Source organism: Cynocephalus volans, chromosome 7 (assembly GCF_027409185.1).
Source record: "Cynocephalus volans isolate mCynVol1 chromosome 7, mCynVol1.pri, whole genome shotgun sequence".
Lineage (NCBI taxonomy): Eukaryota > Metazoa > Chordata > Mammalia > Dermoptera > Cynocephalidae > Cynocephalus > Cynocephalus volans.
In genome coordinates, this window is record NC_084466.1 from 148,074,213 (window position 1) to 148,095,225 (window position 21,013).

Below are 21,013 nucleotides of genomic sequence, written 5' to 3' on the forward strand. Positions count from 1 at the left end.
ATTAATCTCAGTTAACAATAAGTGCCGTTTACATTACTAATCTAATTCAGGCATTCTGGTGGTAGTAAATGCACATGTCAAAGCTTCAGGAACTGAAGTTATTACTGATCCAAAAAGAATCCTCATTTTGCTGTGACCAGAATGGAGAAGACAGATAACTACACCCTTTGGGCAACTTGGGTAGTCTAGGAATAATGTTCCCATTTTATTGCTTCAATGAGTAACATGTCTAATATGTATTTAAGCTGATCAAACAAAACTGGTCCCAAATGACATGCCAGCAGGAACAACTCAGGAATATCTGTCCCTTCCTCTCCCCCAAATCTTTCCTTCTCACCCCCTCCTCCGCAGTAACATGTTTTGGAGCTTTTCATAACCCACGTCCCTGAAAGAGTGAGGCCTTATGAGATGTGGCTTCCCTTATCAAATGAGTCCCACACTACGTCTGATCCTGCCACAATGCCTTCCACTCATTTAAAATGCTCCCACCTATATGAGAACCCTGAGCAGGGCAATGAGGGGGCTGAGGAAGGCCTCAGCAGCTGAACTTTGGGTTAGAGGTTCCCAAATCAGACCCTAAAGGAGGCCTCTCTGGCAAGGCCTCAGCATGAGTAGTGAAAAACGTGCCTGCAGGGATCACGAAATGCTGAGTGGAAATGCCTGACTCGGCCCTATGCGTGAGTATATCGACATCACCTGCCTGTTCAAAACATTTTTAATGTCTCAGACAAAACCACTGGATTGTGAAGTGGATATTTCCCCTGCAACGGATTTTTATAGGAAAGATTCCTATACTATATAAAGTTTGTATTCACCTATTGGCAGTTTGAAATGGGATGTTGTAGGTAAGCAGTGAACGATTATATCTATAAAACAGAGTAGGGGATTTTAAATTATAAAATATAAGATTTTCCAATATTTGGTCTGGATACCTTTTCATAATAAATTAATAGCTATGCAGTCTCCTAAAATTTTGCTTTCTCTACACTGAATTTTCTGAACTAAATGAAAGATATGGTTTTTGTACTCTTAAGTAGCAACTAGTTATTCATTTATTCCAGAACATAGTAAAAACATTAATTACCACCATAACAATAAAATTTTGTTACTATTTTAAACCTAAAAATAACATAATAATATAATTATAATCAAAACTCATTTTATATGTTCCTGAATTTATATTATCAAACCAGAGAAAGTTTCTATCAGACAGCTAGAAAACCTGTGACGAAGGCTGGGGGAAGGATAAGAACTGGCGAAAACCATGGTTGGCAGCTCCTCACCTCTCTGGGCACCGAGGGGGAGGTGCGAACTACCCCACTGCAGTCTTGGTCACCAGCATGAAACACACACCTAGTGAAAACTACTCCCCGTGGTACCAATCCTCTCTTTATCCTCATTAACTCATTCAATCTTTAAAGGAGTAATGGGGAAGAGCAGTAAAAACAAACAAATCGGTCCTTAGAAGGTTCAAAATTACACTATCTTGAGTTATAACTGTCTGTTTAACACAATTACACTATTTTCTCTTCAAAGAACCATCTCATAATTTAAAGAATGACATGGCCAAGAGAGACATTTAGGAAGACAATTCTAGGCGGAGCTGAATTTAAATCACCTTCCAAATACTATATTCTGTCTTTTTTATTATAATATTTTATGTGAAGGTACACAAAAATTCATCAGCTACTTTTATTAGGTGACTGAAATATCGATTCTACTGCCTCCAATAAAGAATCGATAATTACTTTTGTAACATTAAGGCGATTCAAGTCATTTGTAAAGACAGTATCAATTGAGACTTTTTTGCACTGATGACTAACCCATTATAAACAAATGCCAATCTTAAAAACACAATTCCAGTAAGCAGAAGTGCAGTTATACCCAGTACAGATAAGAAAGTACAAGGAGCTCACTGGCTATGCTACACCAAATGGAATGAAAAAGCAAAATTGATTTTATACTGTACATCTATAAAACTAACTAAATAAATTAAGCCCTATCCTTTTTTCCCACACATAAGCTCAGACTTCTTACACAAATAACAGAAGGCTTCATTTCATTCACTTCAATAAGATGAACTCCTTAGAGAAAGATTGAGAAGAGCTGATAATAATTCCCAGATTTTATGCTTATTTTTTCTACTTTTATCCATTTCCTGACATATTTAACATAAGAAAAAAAATCTTTTCAATAAATTGAGTGCTTGAGTCTACAAATGTCCTGAAGAACTCTGGCAAGTTACATATATCCCATGTTGCTTTTGGTTTCCCATCTCTTCTTTGCTTCAAACCTAAAACAAAGAACATAAAAATCTCAATTTATTTCTAAAATAAAATACTTTGCTAAAGTAACATGTTTACTAAGAGACCAAAGTAAAACTAACTTACGTAAAGAGTAAAATGAGTAACAATTATACACAAACTGGATTCACAAAACGTATTAGTGGGATTTCTGCAATTCCTATGAAGTCAATAGAGTTACTACTAAAATTCTTAAGTGAACTTACCCCCATGCGAGTTTCTTCTTTTTTCGAGCAGCCTGTGAATTTTCAGCCTCCTTTTTGGCTTTTACAAAATTGTGGCAGGCAACTGCTTTGGCAATTTTTACACCAAGCTAAGAAAAAAAAAGTAAAAATAAATATTCCAGCTAATATAAGAATTACAATAATACAAATAACTGAGAACTTGCAGGTATGAAAGCCAAGTCTAGAAATTAGAAATTCTACACTCAGGCCCCCTCAAACAAAGTATAACGAATATATAGATATGGCTCATATTTTCCTTACCTCCCAACAGACCATTTACCCTAGTTGTACTAGTCTCCTGGATAAAAACCCTCCCCAAACCCAGGCCCCTTAAGGGTCCACAAAGTTAGTAATGATGATCTTCGAGCTATTTTAGCATTTCAGTAGGCTGAACAGGAATCTACCCCTGATAAGCCTGCACAGACTGACAGAGACATCAAGTTTCTTTGCTGTGGGCTAGAATTATAGCAACTCAGTATGGTCACACCAGTTATCTCATGCTGATCAGAAGCTCTGATTGGCAGTCATAGATGTGATTAATAAAACATGGGAAACCTAATTACTACTTCATAAATGCACTTAGTATGACAGGCAACTGCTATTAATTCATTGAGAGAAAAAAGAAAATAAGAGGAGCTAAGAGGTGAAAGGGCTGGGCACGAGGACCACAGCACCTAGGTGCTCCCTGCACAAGTTCCCCTTACACCCATCTGACAGTCCTATGAGGTCCATTCAAAACAAAGCCCTTCTTCCTACCCCGAGGTCTTCTCTAGCTCAACCTAAACAGTCCTTTGTTTCTGTATTTCCCCAGCCCTTCAGCTTCGGTGCAATACCTTACAGTTACACACTCTGCTCTACACAGCTCTCTGACTGCACAACTGTTCCCCAGCAAGTATCTCCAGGGCAAGCATAACAGTATCTTCTATTTTAGTAGGGCTCTTATTTTTAAAATGCCTGCCTATATGGATGGCTCAAGAGTATCCGTTAAGAACCCAAGTTAAACAACAAAGGTTAAAAATCTCTTTCTGGTGTGTTTCTTGCCTTCTCTACCCCTACACTCAACCTAATGCATTTTTTGTAGACAGGCAGACTTGTGGAAGAGAAGAAATGACCTGCCTGGAAGCCACTCTAAAGTCATATCATATTAAAGCCCAAGTTTTAGGGATATGCTTGCCAATAATGTGGCATAGTAGGAAGTTAAGAGCACATGTGTAAACAAAGAAGCCAACTGAAGAAAGCAGGTTTGGCATGCCTGACATGTCTTTCAACATATCTTAGAGAACAGAACAGTTTCCTTTAGGGTGAAACAGTCAAGGAGTAATCAAGAACTGGCTGAAGTTTTCAAATGACAGGAAAAACAGATCTGATTTTTTCAGTCCAGGAAAGAATATACATAAAGAATATAAGCAAATGGAAGGAAGCTGACAATCAAACCAAGGTGCTGAATTGGTCAACATCAACAGGAAAGCTATGGAAGAAAGAATGATTAATTGTGCTTCAACAGCCTATGTGAGAATGCAGACTGACCTTAGCATCTTCTCAAAACTCAAACCATTATTAGTGGCACTAGTGTCATTGTCATATTTTTCACAAGGACAACATTCATTTAACTTCAACAAATTTTATGAAGGCACAGATGCATGATTTTGCCAGGCACTGTTCTAGGTGCTGGAGATCCAGCATCGAACTAAACAGAGCTTGTTTTCAAATTATGACTGCTTCAGTACTGGCTTTGTTCTTTTGGTTCTCTTTTCATTCCCAGTTCTTCATCACAAAAAATTTCATGAAAGTCAATCAAAGAAAGGCTTAGAATCAAAGGACTGTAGCATCATCATCTCAGGAGAAAAAGAAAATCTGGAAGGATGCTATGGCATAATTTATTATTAAAATGAAATTCCTATCCACTGAAAAATTATCCATTTGTCATACACGTAAAAAATCAAGTTAGTACCTGTCAGGTTAGGCCAGTCAACACTGCAGTATCAAACAAACCTCCAAATCCTGCTGGCTGAACTTTTATTTCTTATTTCACTTAAAGTCCCTGTGGATGGGCAGGGCTCTCCTCCATCTTGTGCTGCCAGCATCTCAACCTGTGGTTTTCAGGTGCACTATAGTGGAAAAAGAGCTGGAGGGTCTCACACTGGCTGTCAAATGTGTTAGTCCAGAAGTGACATACATGATTTCTACTCACAACCCACTGGTCAGTACTATTCACATAGCTCCACCAAAATGCAAGGGGGCTGGGAAATATGGAGGTACAATGGGACACTAGGGAAGCAGTAAATACACCTGATAAACTGTCTCTGCTACAAAACACAGCTTGCTACCTGTGTTTAAGATGCACAATACATCTCTCCACATTCACATGGATGATTTAGTCTCTCTTCTGTCCCCGATCCCCAAAAGGTAAAATATAACAATCTGTCTTTTTCCACTAACTCCATTCCTATATATTATATTATATACCAAATAAAAATTTGATATACAATGTAGTTTTGCCAAACCCACCCCCTAAAAAAAGACTCACTCAGCTAGTTTACTTTGTATTTAATGAGCCTATATTTTGGGAAAGAAACAAAAATTATCTGAACCTTATTTGCCATGTACCATTAACCATGTGAGAAGATTATTTTCTAAAACTGTTATAAATTAAGATATAACTTACATTTGTAACTTATTGAAATTTCCCCATATGGATTTCCTAGACTAAAGACAGACAAACCAAAGAGCATGTCAGTGTGTGTGGACATCCAGTCAATTGACTTCAATGGACTTTTCACCTCGACATGCTCATATACTCTAAGAATGTAAAAGCTTTTAGTGTTCCAGCGACACCAAGGCCAAATCCAGCACAACCAGCATCTCAGTAAAGATTTAGAGCATACATTCCTTAAGACATAGTATGAACTTGTTAAAAATAATTCAGTAGAATGCATTAAACAAGTATTCACATGAGAGGGCTACATCATTTTGTGAAATAAATAAATATAACAAATAATCACTTGCATAGACAAAACATTCAAAAAGACCTGTTCCTGTAAAAGGTATGTTTTCTAACTGTATTTTACCTTGAGTTAGGTTAAATGGAATGTTCTCCAACTGATAACCATTAAACAAACCTAGTCTATGTATTTTTTATAGAAAAAAATATTTTAGCTTGTAATAATGATGAAAAGTCATAGCCTTTTTGTGTCCTTCACATGCTTAAAATGAACGTTTCACTTATTTCTATGGAGAAAGAAAAAAGAACAGAAATATCTGAAAATATAAAAGGATAATAAGACCTTCTATAAAAGAGATGGTTGAGAATAAATGCAGCTTCTCAGTCAAGACGACTAATCCGAGTTCTAGAATATAAAAGAATATCGTGCTGTGTTTCAGTATTACAAACAAATAAAATAGGCAGACAAGAATCCCCCTTTTGATTCTATAAAAAGAAAAATGCATCTTCATGCCCAGTGTAAACATTACAAAAGCTTGGTCAATGGTTTTTATATGAAAAAACAAAACAAAACAAAACAAAACAAAAAAAAACTGTTTCAGGTCATCAGATAACTACAGCAACACAATGGGGGAAGAAATTTTTTTAAATGAATAAAAATATATACAGAATTTCTTGTATGTGTAGCCAAAGTATCAGCATTTTCCATATAGAACATCCAATATTTTGCTGCATTTTAATTAAGGTGTCTAAACATTATCACAAAGAACTGCAAATTGGTCAGAGCATGCGGTAAGGAAAATTAAGCTCTAAAGGCTTTTTATCACCATATTTCAGGAACCAAGGGTGTAAAATGTTCTAATTTGGGATATATTAAAAGCCATAAAAGGTCTTTCAGAAAGATTAATGGTACTTTGCTTGGATTTAAGATAAGGGCTTTAGCTGGTTGGAAAAGCAGGGCCCTGGCTGGACCCTCGAGGCATTCATCTTTACAGCCACTTGGAAGATTTGTAAAAGCGTCTGCATAACCTCAAGCAAATGCACGGCGACATTTTTTTAATTCCTTTCAATTTTACAGGTTTAGCGTGTGTAAATCATATTGGGTTATAAAATAGATATAATGGTACATCCTTGTAACAGAGTACAGATTTTTAAAAGACAAACTTCAAAATAAAGTTAGCTTTTCTTGTAAAATCCTGTCATTACAAAGTTTGCTGATAATCATTTGAAGAATCTGATTCAAACAGCTTAATCTAGCATAACTGTAAACTTCTTATCCATTTTATAAAATATTTTACTCATCTCAAAATTATTAGCTTGTAACAGATTTATGAAGTTTTCTTCCCTTTTGAACACTTTCAAGGCACTTATTTAAAAATACCAATTATCATACTTTAACTTTTTATGGAATAATAGGTCTCTACGAAAAATATTTATGCCATTCTCTTTTGTTCTTTAATTAAATGAAAACAGATGTTTTCTGAAGTAAAGCGGAACCATTACTGGAGTACTTAAAGTGTTAAGGTCTTTAATTTTTATATCAGTTTGGTCGACAATTCCTGATTGTCTTTACTCAAGCTCAACATTAATGTCAAGCAAGTTACCTAGGAGACGAAAGAGATCAAAGAGACAAAAACCCCTCCAATGTCTGATTAATCAAGCCTGCAAACAGCTTATTTCTTTTAGCCTGCATGCAAGTATGAAAATGAGATTCTGGGAGCCGAACATTGTGCAGATTTGTTCATTCTTATCAGAACAAAGCCAGCGGCAGCTTATTTCATGGATCATTGGCACTGTCATCAGTGCTACACAGAACGGGTGACAGCTCCTCATTTTGAGGCTTGAACAAAATTAGCAAAAAGTCGGCACAAATTAGCCTCTCATCTTTTTAGTAATACGACATTATTCATTTACTTTTTATCCAATTTTTAATTTTTTCCTTGTCAGCTATCCCTTTCTAGTGTCTCCCGCATGGCATCATAAAATGCCTTCTAAAAAACAAGCAAAGAAATAGTGAAATAGCCAAAGTTGAAATAACACACAAAGTTCAAGAAGCAAATAAGAAAAAGTACTTCTAATGACTGATAATGCCATGGGGTTTTTTAAAAAAAAATAACTTTCAAAACTTTGCACTAATATTGATTTTTAAAAAACAGCTCAGAATGCCTTGCAAATTAAGGAGTTTTATAAAATTGGTGGTATATTTCAATAAGGAATATAATGTGGCTAATGTGTTTCACTCACACCACAATTTAATATGGTATGTGCTATAGTATATGCAGGATGTCTACATTTGAACTGGTACCTTTCTCTCCATGATCATACCTGAGATGCCAAAGCTGCAATGACAGCAAATAAGCTATGCCATATCCAGTTATTTAACTCTGACTTTAAATCAAGTCATTTTCTCTGTTATAGGAAATAATCTAATTTCATTGTCATCTTAAAATGTGCATGTACAGGTTTGCACGTTTGTGTACTGCATTCATCTGTATGTGAGTACAACTGTACATACATCTATTTTTATACCTACAACTTCATATCACTATCTCAAAGCATAACACAACAAATCCTGTTTTTAACACACATCAAAAAGATATATATGCACACACACGAATATCTTTTATCATATATGTGTGCCTTTGTACATACACACATATACATATAACTCATATACTCAACTTTGATTTCATAGTGAAATGGTTTACATAACACCTGTTTTAATGATGCCTATTAAGGCTTCAAGTTATACATAGATTACAGTATTCCAAATGAGGGAGAAAAAATGTTATACCGTTGAAATTACTCCTGTATATAGACATTTACATTCAAGCAACTTATTCCATTCATAAGGGAAAAAAAGCATTAAAAAATTAACCATAAGCTGTTAGATGCTTTACACAGCCCCCATAAGAAAGACAGTTTTTTAAAGAACTGTAGTACTGTTTTCAGCAATTTCTTTATCTCTGTTCTTCTAAGTAAGAAAGCCTATTAACAAGCTTTGAACTTAAAATCACATTTACAATAATGTGCCATCAACAGTTTTATAAGCTAATTAGAAAAAGATTAATTAATGACTGGCTGCTAATAAAATGGCAATCATGAAGAAAGAAACCAAGGGTGCTAAGCTTCAACTACCACCAATTAAGAGCTAATTACAAACAAATTATATATGTGTTTTGCTGTGGGCTTTAATTTACTAAAATGGTTTTAATTAAAAGAGAAAACATGCTGATTAATTGAACTGCAGAAAAAATCTACAGTATAAACTGTGCTTTGTCTGTCTCTTTAATTAGACTTGTAACATCTGAAATCTTTTTTTAAGGTTAGCTAAAAGCACAGATAAACATAATTAAAAGAGAGCATAAGGAAAGCCATTCGAGGTGATCACCCAATCATACCCCAAAGGTTAAAAGAAAACATCCTCAATGCAATGAGATCTGAGTAAGCACACCTAAAAACCTGGGAGGAAAAAACCCATCACTGAGCACTAATCTTATTTTTCTGATGTTAAAATGCTCCAACTTCAAGGCTGCACACAATTTTTTTATGGGAATGAACATATCTTTAAACTAGATGTAAAGGAATTCATCCAGACCCTTCTTTACCTGGACAGACAAAGCTTATTTTCCATACACTGTGCTAATTGTTCAACTACACGTAATAACTGAATTACTTAAAAGAACTAAGGAGAATAAGACTTCAAAGAATTAAAATAACGATTTAAAAGCTCCCCCCACACTATGTGCATATTACAAAATGATACACGTTGGAACTTTTAAATTAAAAAGCACTGAAAGATGACCAAAATTAATGAAAGGGCGTCAGTTCTAGACGATCCTCAACAGGCACACACAGACCGTCCCCAGAGGCAGAGCGCGCCCACCTTCCCCAGGAGGCTGAGGAAGCTGCCGACAGAGAAAGCTATTCAGTGACAGATCCGTTCCTCCCCAGTGTCCTATATTCTTTCCCATTCCTAATCAGTGAAATATACCAAAAAGAAAATGGTCCTAAACTCTACTGCTAACAGGACAGAGAAAATAAATGAATAAATAAAGTTAGGAATCAAAGGCAGAGTAGTAAAATTTGAGAGACATAAAATACATTTTGCCAAACAGTTGGCAGACATTAGATCACTCTATGAAATAATCACTTAAGTAAAAAACAACCATTTGCTTTTAGAGAAAAAGCTATGGTTAGACTATATTTGCTGTACATACCCCTGGTACTAGCAACAAAATAATTTCCTTTCCATAAAAATAAAATGTTAAAATGCAGATATTAAATTTAAATTCTTTATACAAATTAATAACATTTAATGAATTCTTACTGTGTTCATTCAATATTTAGCAAGTTGAAATCACAAAATCACAATAATTAAGACAATACAAAGGACCTGTCATCCTTCAGTAGGGTCACAGGTTCCAGTGATAAATTCTTATTATAGCTAATTGGAATCTATGTTCAGCTTTATATCTGAGCAAACTGTTTTACCTTGGAAACATGATTGTCAAGACATTTCTACCCAAAGAAAGTAGTCACACACACACAAAAAAAATTTGCTCTCTGGATTACAGAATAAGGGGTTTAGAACCAAAAGAGTTTAGAACCAAAAAATTCCCTTCGCTATAACATGTCTTTCAATTCAGCTTTTTTTGTTTTTTATTTTTTGTTTTTATTTTGATGCATAACAGCACTGACTAGAAGTAACTTTAAACTTAAGTTTGGTAGCATTTCTAGTTAAAAGTTTAAACAAATGTTTCCATTTTGAACTCTAGACATGATAATACTCCAGGTACTTAGGTAAATCTGTCAAAACTGTATTGTTTGGTAAGGGTTTTTGGAGGGAGTGTGGGAGAGGAAAAGGGGCTTCGAGCTCCTATTCCATCAAGACAACACAGCACTTACATCTACATAAAACTAATAAATGAAATGAAAAGGTGAATTGTAGTCAAAGGAGGTCAGGGAAATCAAGGCCTAAATAAATAAAGTGACTTGGAGAAATTCCAAATGCTAGGGCAAATCCTACCACATCCAGAGGGTTTCTGAGAAAGGACTAGTTTTTAGATAACATTAAATGCAGAGCCTGTCTCCTCAAATGTACGTATATAGTCGTCTTTTAATGAGAATGCCTTCAGTTCCTTAGGAAATTGCTCTAAATATAGAGCTTAGGGTACAAATTAGTCTGCCCAAATTTAGAGAGCACTTAATTAGCTATGAAAGAATACAACTCAATCAATTCACACTTTAGTTTTTAAAAAAGGCCATTCCTACCTTCTTTATCTAAATATTAACGAACTATTAATATTTTGACATTATTAACTTTACCTATGTTTTGCAATTCAAAAATTTATGCAGTCTACTTTATAATAAAATTAAAATTAAATTCCTGGTTTAATTCATCCTGCCAATATATTTATTTACATCTACAAAGAGGATACTATTAAAATGAGATATATATATACGTATATATACATTTTCTAATCATTTCTACCTGAGATACCATTAGATTCTAAATAAATGTTATGTTCGATAACACTAAAGGCTGAAATCATTGCCTTAGGTCCTCATTTATAAGTTCAAGAAAATTAGCTTTAAAATATGAAACATTTTATCACATTATTACTCTAAATCTAAGAGTTTGGGCCTTAGCAAAGAAGGCAGTCAATTATAACCAAAGTATCTCGGATGTCAATATTAATACTTTGCCAATCATTAAAGAAAAATATGACTATTCCTTCTAGGCTGCACAAAATTGTATAATGTTACAACATGAAGTACTGGTGTTTTCAAAGAGTCAAGTTTACTTGGTGCTGCCAAAGACTATATACAGTTTGTTACCTTTAGAAAACAATCTTTAAAGGCATAAGCTATACAAAGTTCAAAAGAAATTCATAGGCAACCTCTCTTCCCTGTTCATTTCTGCCCTCACACTGTACAGGTATAACTGAAATCAACCTGAGCAATATTAGCTAATGTAGGTGTGACTCATTCAATGGTAGAACTCACTGTTCTGCTGCCAAACCAAGTTGGTTTTTATCTACAGCAGGCTAACATAAAGATGCCTAGAGAAAAACCCTCTTTATAAAATGTGAGATTCAACCTAATTGCTGCCTACTTAATTAAATCTAGGCTTTAGCACTAAATTTTAAAATACTTGTTTCTACTGGCTTCTATAAATTGGTATGATCTGGACTGTAACAAAGATAATGTGTCAGAAAAGACAGTACCAAAGAATGGCATTTTCAAGGATCATTATCGATGAATGAAACGTACTTCCAACCAAGTCTGAGGTTAACAAGGCACAAATACACTCAAACACTTGTGTGTATGTATACAGAAATAGATACATATAAAAAATATTTTTCAAAACATGTTTTTCAAATTAGAAGTTTCATCAATATGATACAACCCAAGTTTATGTTTCCACTTCACCTCCCCTCCAAGACTGTTAACAACAAAGAAGTAAGAGTATTTAACCAACATGAGGAACAGATAGCCTCAAAGCAACTACATGCCCACATGGCAAACCCAAAGATGACAGCACAATCTAGGCTTCAAACATGTAAACTTGAGTCATTCCCCAAGCCAGATTATGTACATCCTTAATGTCATCATTAATTTAAGGGAATGTGATTCGGGAAAAATATGTGCTTACTGTGTCACCGTGATAGCACACGGACAGCCTTATACTGTCATACCATTTTTTTTTGAGGAACTGTTTTCCAAGGCCTATTCTCAGACATGGTTCTACTTTTGGCTTCATTTTTCTCAATACTGATGCTGCCCTATTGGTTTCATAGGCTTATAAATGTTAAACATCAAAAATTAGTTTCACTTATTATGGTTGGAAAAGGTTTTAAGAACTCTGGGATCTGTGCCTCTGAGCAAAGGCTTTATCAGCAGGTCCCAGTCACAGCTGCTTGAAAAAGGAAAATGGTACTGATTAAAACCCAATATACCTGATTTCCAAAAGGACACCTACCATGCATGTATACATTTAATTCATAAAGGGCTTCTGCCTCAAACTCACACTTACTTCTCAAAATCCCATCTATCATATCCATAGTGATTGGCACCAAGGGGATAAATATAAAAACTTAAATCTCAAACTTAACTACTATTTCAAGAATTTCAACTTGATTAGTTATTCTTCACGGGTGCTTAATAACATGGCATCAGTATCTCTCTAATGTCTTTGTCTGAACAGCAAACATTTCCCAGATGTTTTCCCACTTACACAGGGAAAAGAATAGGGCCCACGTTATTGTTTTTTTCTTTTAATCAGAATTCTTTAATCCCATGCTAAATAAGTCTAATTTATTTTACCAGAACAAAGCATTATATTTGTATGGAAGTAAAAAGAACACTTGAGAAAAATGTTTACTATCCATAACAAATGCTGAAAATAACATGTATTTCTAAAGCAATCTCATTTGTAATAAAGTGTGACAAGAAATAACAACCCTTAAAATGGAAAGCACCTAGTCAGTATTATACAATTCTCATTTCTAAAACAGCAGTATGACAAAACGAAACATCAGAACAGAAAACTAATATCCTCAAAGGAAACACACATTTCTGAAGCCTCTAAGGCACTACTTCTCAATGTTTTGAAAAGCAGCTTCAAACTGCACACAGAAAGGAAAGCTCAACAGTGAATACTAGTGAGGTAGACAAGGGTGGATTTAATATGCCCACCACTGGTGGCAGAATGTCACATGGCAATTCCATCCTAGCCCTGCACATCATTTAGGAAAACTGTATCTGAATCTCAATTGTCTAGGTTTACTGAGAGATTTAACATGAATACATAAAAGATTCTATAATCCAATATCTCACTTAAGCCAAATTTTAGATTTGGTTTGCCAGGTAAAAATGAAAAGTATAATCATATCATGATTATAATCAAATCATTTGGCAATCACCATAATAATAATTGTCTCAAGCAAGAAAAAACTTGGCAAGTGCATGCCAAAACCAAGGGGTGAAAGTATAATGAGAAAGAGAATATTCACACAGTCTCAGGTTATCTATCACCCATCTCCCCATGAGATATCTATTCATGACATAGGGGATAATAGTAACTTTACAGCAGAGAAACCCAGAGACACCACCTTAACAAATAATCAAAGTAATACCACCAATAAATGTGCAAAACAGAAAGCATGTGTCCTAATCAAAGTAATACCATCAATAAATGTGAAAAACAGAAAGCGTGTGTCCCTGGATAACTTGTATTGAGGACGCACCATCACTTCTGAGATTTTCCTGCCAAAAATATATAACCTGAAATTAATCATGAGGAAACATCAGACAAAACAAAACTGAGGGACATGCTACAAAATACTTGGCCTCTACTCTTCAAAAACGTTAAGGTCCTAAGAAACAAAGACTGAGTAAATATTCCAGATTAAAGAAGACCAAAAAAGACGTGACAACAAAATGCAATGCTGTAGACCAGGAAAAAGAAAATTTTCTTTTGCTATAAAGAAAATCAGTGAGACAATTGGCAAATTTAAATAAAGTGCACAGATTAGAGAGAATAAAAGCAAATGATGCAAAATGTGAACATTTCAGGTGTCTGAGTAAAGGGTAAATGGGAAATCTTTTTACAAATTTTGCAACTTTCTGAAAGTCTGAAATAATTTCAAAATAAAAGTTTTTTTAAAAAAGGTAAAATGTGTTCAACTCAAAATTTCAGTATTACTAATTCTACTAAGAGGAACACAAACACTGCAGTAAAATAAATGCTTCTCTGTGAATTCCCCTCGCTTCAGGTGGGAGTGCTAATAAGCAGAAAAAGGAAAATGGACAGCCACTGATGGGCTCCACATTTCAACACTGTAGCCTCAGCTTTGCCTTACCCTTTCTTCCTTTAGCAGGGAACAATCTGAGGAAAGTGACTGACCTGGGGGACTCTGCTAGTCACAGTCACCTTGTTATCTGGAAGAGATCATATAATACCCAACTCTTGGGTCTTCCAAACGGAAGGTTGCACAGGCAATGGCAATGGCAATGGGACACCAGTTTGGTGAGTCCTGGGATCCTGAACAGACCAGTGAAGAGACAGAAATCCAGAGCATTTCTAAAAAAAACAGTAGGGTAACCATACTCTACAGCCCTGCTGGATTTTCTTAATGTGCCTGTCTTAAGCTTTATTGGAACTTTCTAGCAGACTGCAGACCAGCCAGCATCTGACAGCAACCAGTAACATATTCACAGTTTTTAAAGGGGTTCAAGAGACACTTGTTCAATATGTGGCACAACATGAACTGGTTTATCACCAGTGATGCATTTAAGTACCAGTTCTCTGAAGTTTTGTTCCTGATCCAAATGAGGCAGACATTCAGACCAGGCTGCCACAGCTTCCATACCCCGTACTTATGCATGATGCAGACCAGTAATTGGTTACTGCTGTCCATGTGCTTTTCAGATCCTGAAAACCCCCTCAGATCTTGAGCCACACCTCACTATCCCCATCACAATGTCTTACTGTGTGAGTACTCCCCATCCTTATAGTCATGAAAGAGATCTACCCATTACAGTCTCTTCCAACCCCACAAGCACTGCCCCTCCCCACCATTCCCTGATATTTTCATGGTCAACTCTCCAAAATCTGGGTATTAGATATGCTACTGTTAGGATTTTGCTATCGTTTGTGCTAACTATATTTTCAAGCTGGTCAAAAAACTATGCCACTATTTCTAACAGCACTTCTAGAAAATGTAAGTTCCCTGTACCAAAACAGTATACTTAGTAACAAACAATAGATGCTATGTTTATTGAACAGAATTTTAAAGATGATCTTTAGCACACAGCCCAGTATGGAAGGATAAGAACCCCTATCTTACTCACACTGAAGAAAGCCACTGTAATAACCAACAAGTAATGAGGAAATCCTATTGAGTTCGTAGCACCCTTCAACATGCTTTCAAATTTATTTAACCAAAAATGTAATACTTTTATCTTTCTATAATGAAAGCTATACACAATAAATCAAAATATGGCTACTTTAGAGAAAAAACAGAGTGTCAAACTGCAAGTACAAGAAGTATTATAAGACCAGAAGGGGTGAATGATATCTTAAAAGAAAAAAAGCAAATATTAGAAATCTTTTTTTTTTTTTTTAGTGATCCATGAATTCTATATACCCAAAAGAACTGAAAGCAGGGATTCAAACAGATATTGTACACCCATGTTCATAGCAGCATTATTCCCAATAGTCAAAAGGTGGAAGCAACCCAAGCATCCACTGGAAGATGAATGCATAAACAAAATGTAACAAATACCCTGACTGTAACAAATACATACAAGGGAGCATTATTTAGCCTTAAAAAGGAAGGAAATTCTGACACATACTACAACATCTATAAGCCCTGAAGACATTATGCTAAGTGAAATACACCAGACACAAAAGGACAAATATTGCATGATTCCACTTATATGAGGTACCTACAACAGTCAAACTCATGGAGACACAGGGATGGTTGCTAAGGGCTGGGTGAAGGGTAGAATAGGGTGTCAGTCTTTAATGGGGACAGAGTTTCAGTTTTGCAAGGTGAAAAGAATTCTGGAGATGGATGGTGGTAAGAGCTGTACAAAATGTGAACGTACCTAATGTCACTGAATTGTCCACTTAAAAGTGGTTAAAATGCTAAATTTTATGTTATGCATATTTTACCACAATAAAGAAAAAACTTCAAAAAACAAGTTTATTTTTTGAAAGGCCACATAACTGCCATTAACGCTACTTCTTGCCTATGTCCCTAACTGAAGCCCATGGCTATAAATTTCCTTTATATTAGCCATTAGTAAACACACACACACACACACACAGAAACACAATACACAGAAATATTTAATGTGGCAAATGATTTCAAAAGGCTTAAAGAAAAAATAATAATTTCTGAATCCCTAAGCCTCTCTTCTGAACTGGTTTTTTCCCTTACACAAAACTATGAAATTCACAAGATATTTAAGGCCTGAGGCCAAAAACAGAAAGAAAAAGAAAGTGCGACAGTCACAACAAACAGCCATATCAGTGATAGATTGTCTGACATCTGATGATGGAAGTGCGCAATGGTATTTCCATAGAAGAATTTACTAAAATATTAAGTTTCACTTTAGCCTCAGTTTAGGAACAAAGTTCATCTGCAAGTAGAACAGTGAGTGTGGCCAGCAGTGTGCACAGATAACCCATGATGCTCTCTATGCAACTAAACACCATGGCGTATGAGAGTTGAAGAATGAGGTGAAGGTGGGAAGGACCCAGGCACTAAAACCAAAAGCTATGATAGAGGTTTTTTTCCTGGAAAGGTCAGAAAAGAATTATAAACGATGACAACCACAAAGCACACACCAGCATGAATTCTTTGGTCTACATGTGACATTAATTCTCAACTGGGGGCACCTTCCTGTGGCCTTCTGTAGTTGGAAAAAGAATACTTAATATATCCATTAGTTTTATACTATAGACTATAGGAAAAAAGGCTGAAAATTCCTTAGGGCTGAGCAGGATGTGCAGAATATGCAGAAAGAAAGCATTTTAGCAAGGGTTAAGAAAAGATTGAGAGAAGTGACTTTAGAACATATAGCTGTCTTCAGGGAGAGTTAAACTGAGTTAAGATGCAAATGGAAACAGAAAGCTAGCCTTTTAATCATACCTGGAAAAAACCCTGTCTGATCTAGGTAAAATCTAAGGTTGAGTATCAATCATGGATTATTTCCAGCATAAGTTTTAGACCAGAATAATTTAAAGACAAAAATAAAGCCTAGCATTCCAAAATAAATGGCAAAATAAGATGGAAGAAAACAGATAAAAAGAAAAATCTTAGATCTTATATTTTAATACTGAACTTATTAATGATCATAAAAAATATATACAGTATATTCATTTTAGAAAATTTGAAAATAGAGAAAAGTGTAATCAGCTTGACTCACCTCTCGAGTAGCTAGCTGGTTGCTGAGCTCCTCGGCCTTCTCAATATTCCACTCCTCCACAGCCTGATCTATCCTCTTTTCAAGACCTGACTAGAAAGGAAAGAAACTTTAAAATTAAGGGCAGGAAAGAAAGGCCAACATTTCTCAGCCAAGACTACGACACAGGACTACGCCACATGCATTACACATGTAGACCATTTAATTCTCACGATAATCCCCTAAGGTAGCCGGTACCACTCCCATTGACAGCTAAGAAGTTTCAGAGACATTAAGTGGCTTATTCAAGGTCGTATAATGTCTTGAACTAATAAAAGGGAGATGCAAATCCAGATTTTTGTGAATCCAAACCCTATGCTTTCCCTTAATAACAATAATGTTAATGATAATAATAATTAAAAAATCTGGACTGCTTATTATGTGGTAGACCTTGGGGTTAGTACTTTAAGAAAGCTCATTTAATCTTTAAGACAATTCCATGAAATAATAATGTTATCCTGTTTTAAACATGAGGAAACAGAGCCTTAGCTTCCCTAACTTGGCCAAAGTCAGAGTTGTTATGTAGTAAGGGCATCCATGAACCCAGGTTTGCTCAGAGCCTGCATTCTCAACCACGATTTTCTTTCATTTCTTTTCTCTCCTGACTACTCCTATAGCTCAAGACTTTCTCATTCAATAGTCCTTCATAGTCTTTGTGGACATTAAGCTAAATTTAAAAATGGGAGAAAAATTACATATAAGAATGATTTTACTTTCCTAAGAAAATGTTTTTATTTACTAAATGTACTTCAGGAAATCATAATTAAAATTTTCATGAGATTACCAAATAGACTAGGTAGGACTCATCATACATTTATGGAAAGATGCTTAGACTTAAATAATTGAGTTCTAGCTTGTGAAAACAGTTACTACAGAAAATAAAAAAAAAATTTTAAATGGTCTAATATATGCTTCTTGTAAGAAAATTTTATCCTAACAATGGCTTATCTATCACATCCTTTAATATATATTATATATAATTTATATTTTCAGTTAATATTTTAACTTAACTTTAAAGTTTTCAGTTTAATATCACATTTTCAGTTAATATTCTGTCTCTTACAGATTTCTGCTTCCTATCTAACAACAGAAGTCCTAAGAATATCTCTGCCATCAATGTATTGCTTGATTATACCAGTCAACTGAGAGAAATTTTGCTCCTGTACACCTTTGCTGTTCCTTTGCCTCTGTTGAAATGAGACAAAAAAAACCCAGCACATAATTTGCCCCCAAAGATTAGGGAAACAAAGACCAGTGAGGTTGTCACTGACATCTGTTGTTAAGTGAAGACTGTTCTTTCTCACAATCCCTTCTCACACAACCCACCTAAGTACCTGGGAGGCCAATAGGCTTTTTTTGCTTGTTCCCACTGTCACTGGAGACCTTCATTCAATGGCCCTCCATTGTCTCTGACCCTAGATCACATGGCTCTAATGCTCTCTTCCCATTCTTGTCCTGTGATCATCTACCAGTCTACAGTCCCTTTCCTATATTTCTAAAGAACTCTTCTCCTGGTGCTCCAAACCACACCCCGGATTCACTTTCCCAACATCCTTTATCTTCAGGGACCTCTAACTCCACCCCCCTCAGAAGTTTATACTCTAGGCCAGTGCCACGCCAACTGTGGCCTGTGCACCAGTTCTGGTCTGTTCATACTGCCAATCCAAGAACTGTTTATTTTGGTTGGTGCAAGATAAGGAGTTTGTGCCAGAATGCAAATCAACTTCATGACTAAGCACAGTTTTGTCTAGATGACTTTTTTGCGGGAAAAGGGTGGAGGTGGAGGGGGTTACAAGCCTTTCTCAATGAAGGAAGTAGCACACTGAGTTACATTCAGGCACAAGCTCCTTACCTCTTTGCGGACCAGTACAGTCAGCCCTCCCTATTGGCAGGTTCTGAATTCAAAAAGAAAAACAAAATAATATAACAATAAAAAATAATACAAATAAAAAGATAATACAGCATAACAACTACTTAACAGCATCTACATTGTACTAGTATTATAAGTAATCTAGAGATGATTTAAAGTACAGGAGGATATACATACGTTATATGCAAATACATGCCATTTTATATAAGGGACTTGAATGTCTGTAGATTTGGTGGCGGGGGGGGGGGGGGGGGCGGGTCCTGGAACTAATCCACCGCAGATACCTGGACAACTGTACTTTTGGTAAGATTGCTGTAGATCATGTTATAGACATCAACCAATCTGGAATTCTGCTCCCTGAATATAACTCTTCCTCTTATCCCAAGTCTTCCTACCCAATGAATCTACCTCGTCTTCATCTGGAACCTCATTCTCTGGCACCCCTATATTTATTCTCACAGTCCTTCAGTCTCTTCCTGGATTCTCTTATCCTCCCTCTCTTATGTTGTAACCCTGATTACCCTTATCAAACTACAGTCCAAGCCAGTGGTTTTCAAAGTTTGAGTATTTGACCAGTAGTATTAACATTACCCGGGAACTTGTTAGAAATGCAAATTCTCTGAATCAGAAACTCTGGGCTAGGGTCCAGAAATCCATACAATTCTAATGTACACTAAAATTTATGTCAATTACATCCTCATTCTTAAAACTATCGCATTTCCTCTTATTGCCCTTATCGTGGCAGTCCTCAAGGTTCTGTGATCAGCCTCCTTTTCTTCTTACTATTCACCCTCCACAGTAACCTACTCAGTGCCGAGGCTTCAATTACTTCTTATGAGATAATTTATATCTCCAAATAATTCAAAACATCTGACTTCTCCCTGTATCAAGATCTATATCTCCAGCTACTTGCTAGTCACCTTCATATTAAAGGCCTTGCAAAGGTAGGGTCTTCAGTTTCACAACGTCCATAGCAAACTCATCACTTCCTACCCCGCATCTCCTCCTACTCAGTAGACCTTGACAGAATCCTCAGTTATCTTCAATGCCTTCAACCCCTTGTTCCTATTTGAACTCTACTTTTACACAGTCTCCCATTTCTTCCTTCTGTGCTTTCGTCAGAGCCTTATCATCCCTTACTTGGAATATTTTAACCATCTCCAAATTGGTCTTCTCTTTCTAAAACAGAAATAATGTCATTACCCAGCATAAAACACTTCTCTACTCCTTTTGAACAGTGCCCAAATCCCTTCACAATACGGTCCCCAAATGCTTTCTGAGCCCCACCTTCAGCAACACTATGCTTCCTAATTTCTGGCCACATTTACCATTTTCTTAACATTGCCTGTGCCTCTGATGTGCTTCCCTTCGAAAAATCTTAATCATCCTTTCAGGCTGACATCAAATATTACCTCCTCTACCTATGCAGTTCTCTCAACCCTATGTACCTACTGACCCTGCCTTCCCCCCCCCCCACGTCCCACACCGACCACTCTCCACTCTATACTGTCGCTGTACCTCACGTGTCCCTTCAGCACTTACTGCTCTGACACACTACAGTGAGTGTGTGTCTGTGTCTCCTCTTGGGTTCTATGCTCAGTAAGGGCAGACTCTGTGTGTTACCAGCTTGGTGTGTCCCAGAATCCAGCCCAGTTCCACCCACATAGGAGACACTCAGTCTGTGCTGTTGACCTAA

At 36.0% G+C, this 21,013-nt stretch overlaps 1 protein-coding gene across 2 annotated transcripts in view; it reads right to left on the minus strand.

The window, feature by feature from the left end:
* Positions 1-2,110: 2,110 nt before the first annotated feature.
* Positions 2,111-21,013, minus strand: part of FAM204A (family with sequence similarity 204 member A) — a 31,537-nt gene continuing 12,634 nt past the window's right edge. For both annotated transcript variants that reach the window (XM_063102595.1, XM_063102596.1), the window contains exons 6-8: positions 17,412-17,501; positions 2,510-2,616; positions 2,111-2,293 (exon numbers count right to left, since the gene is read on the minus strand). In XM_063102595.1, coding sequence (XP_062958665.1) covers positions 2,242-2,293; positions 2,510-2,616; positions 17,412-17,501 — 249 coding nt within the window. In that variant the 3' untranslated portion in view covers positions 2,111-2,241. The remainder of the gene's footprint in view (positions 2,294-2,509; positions 2,617-17,411; positions 17,502-21,013) is intronic.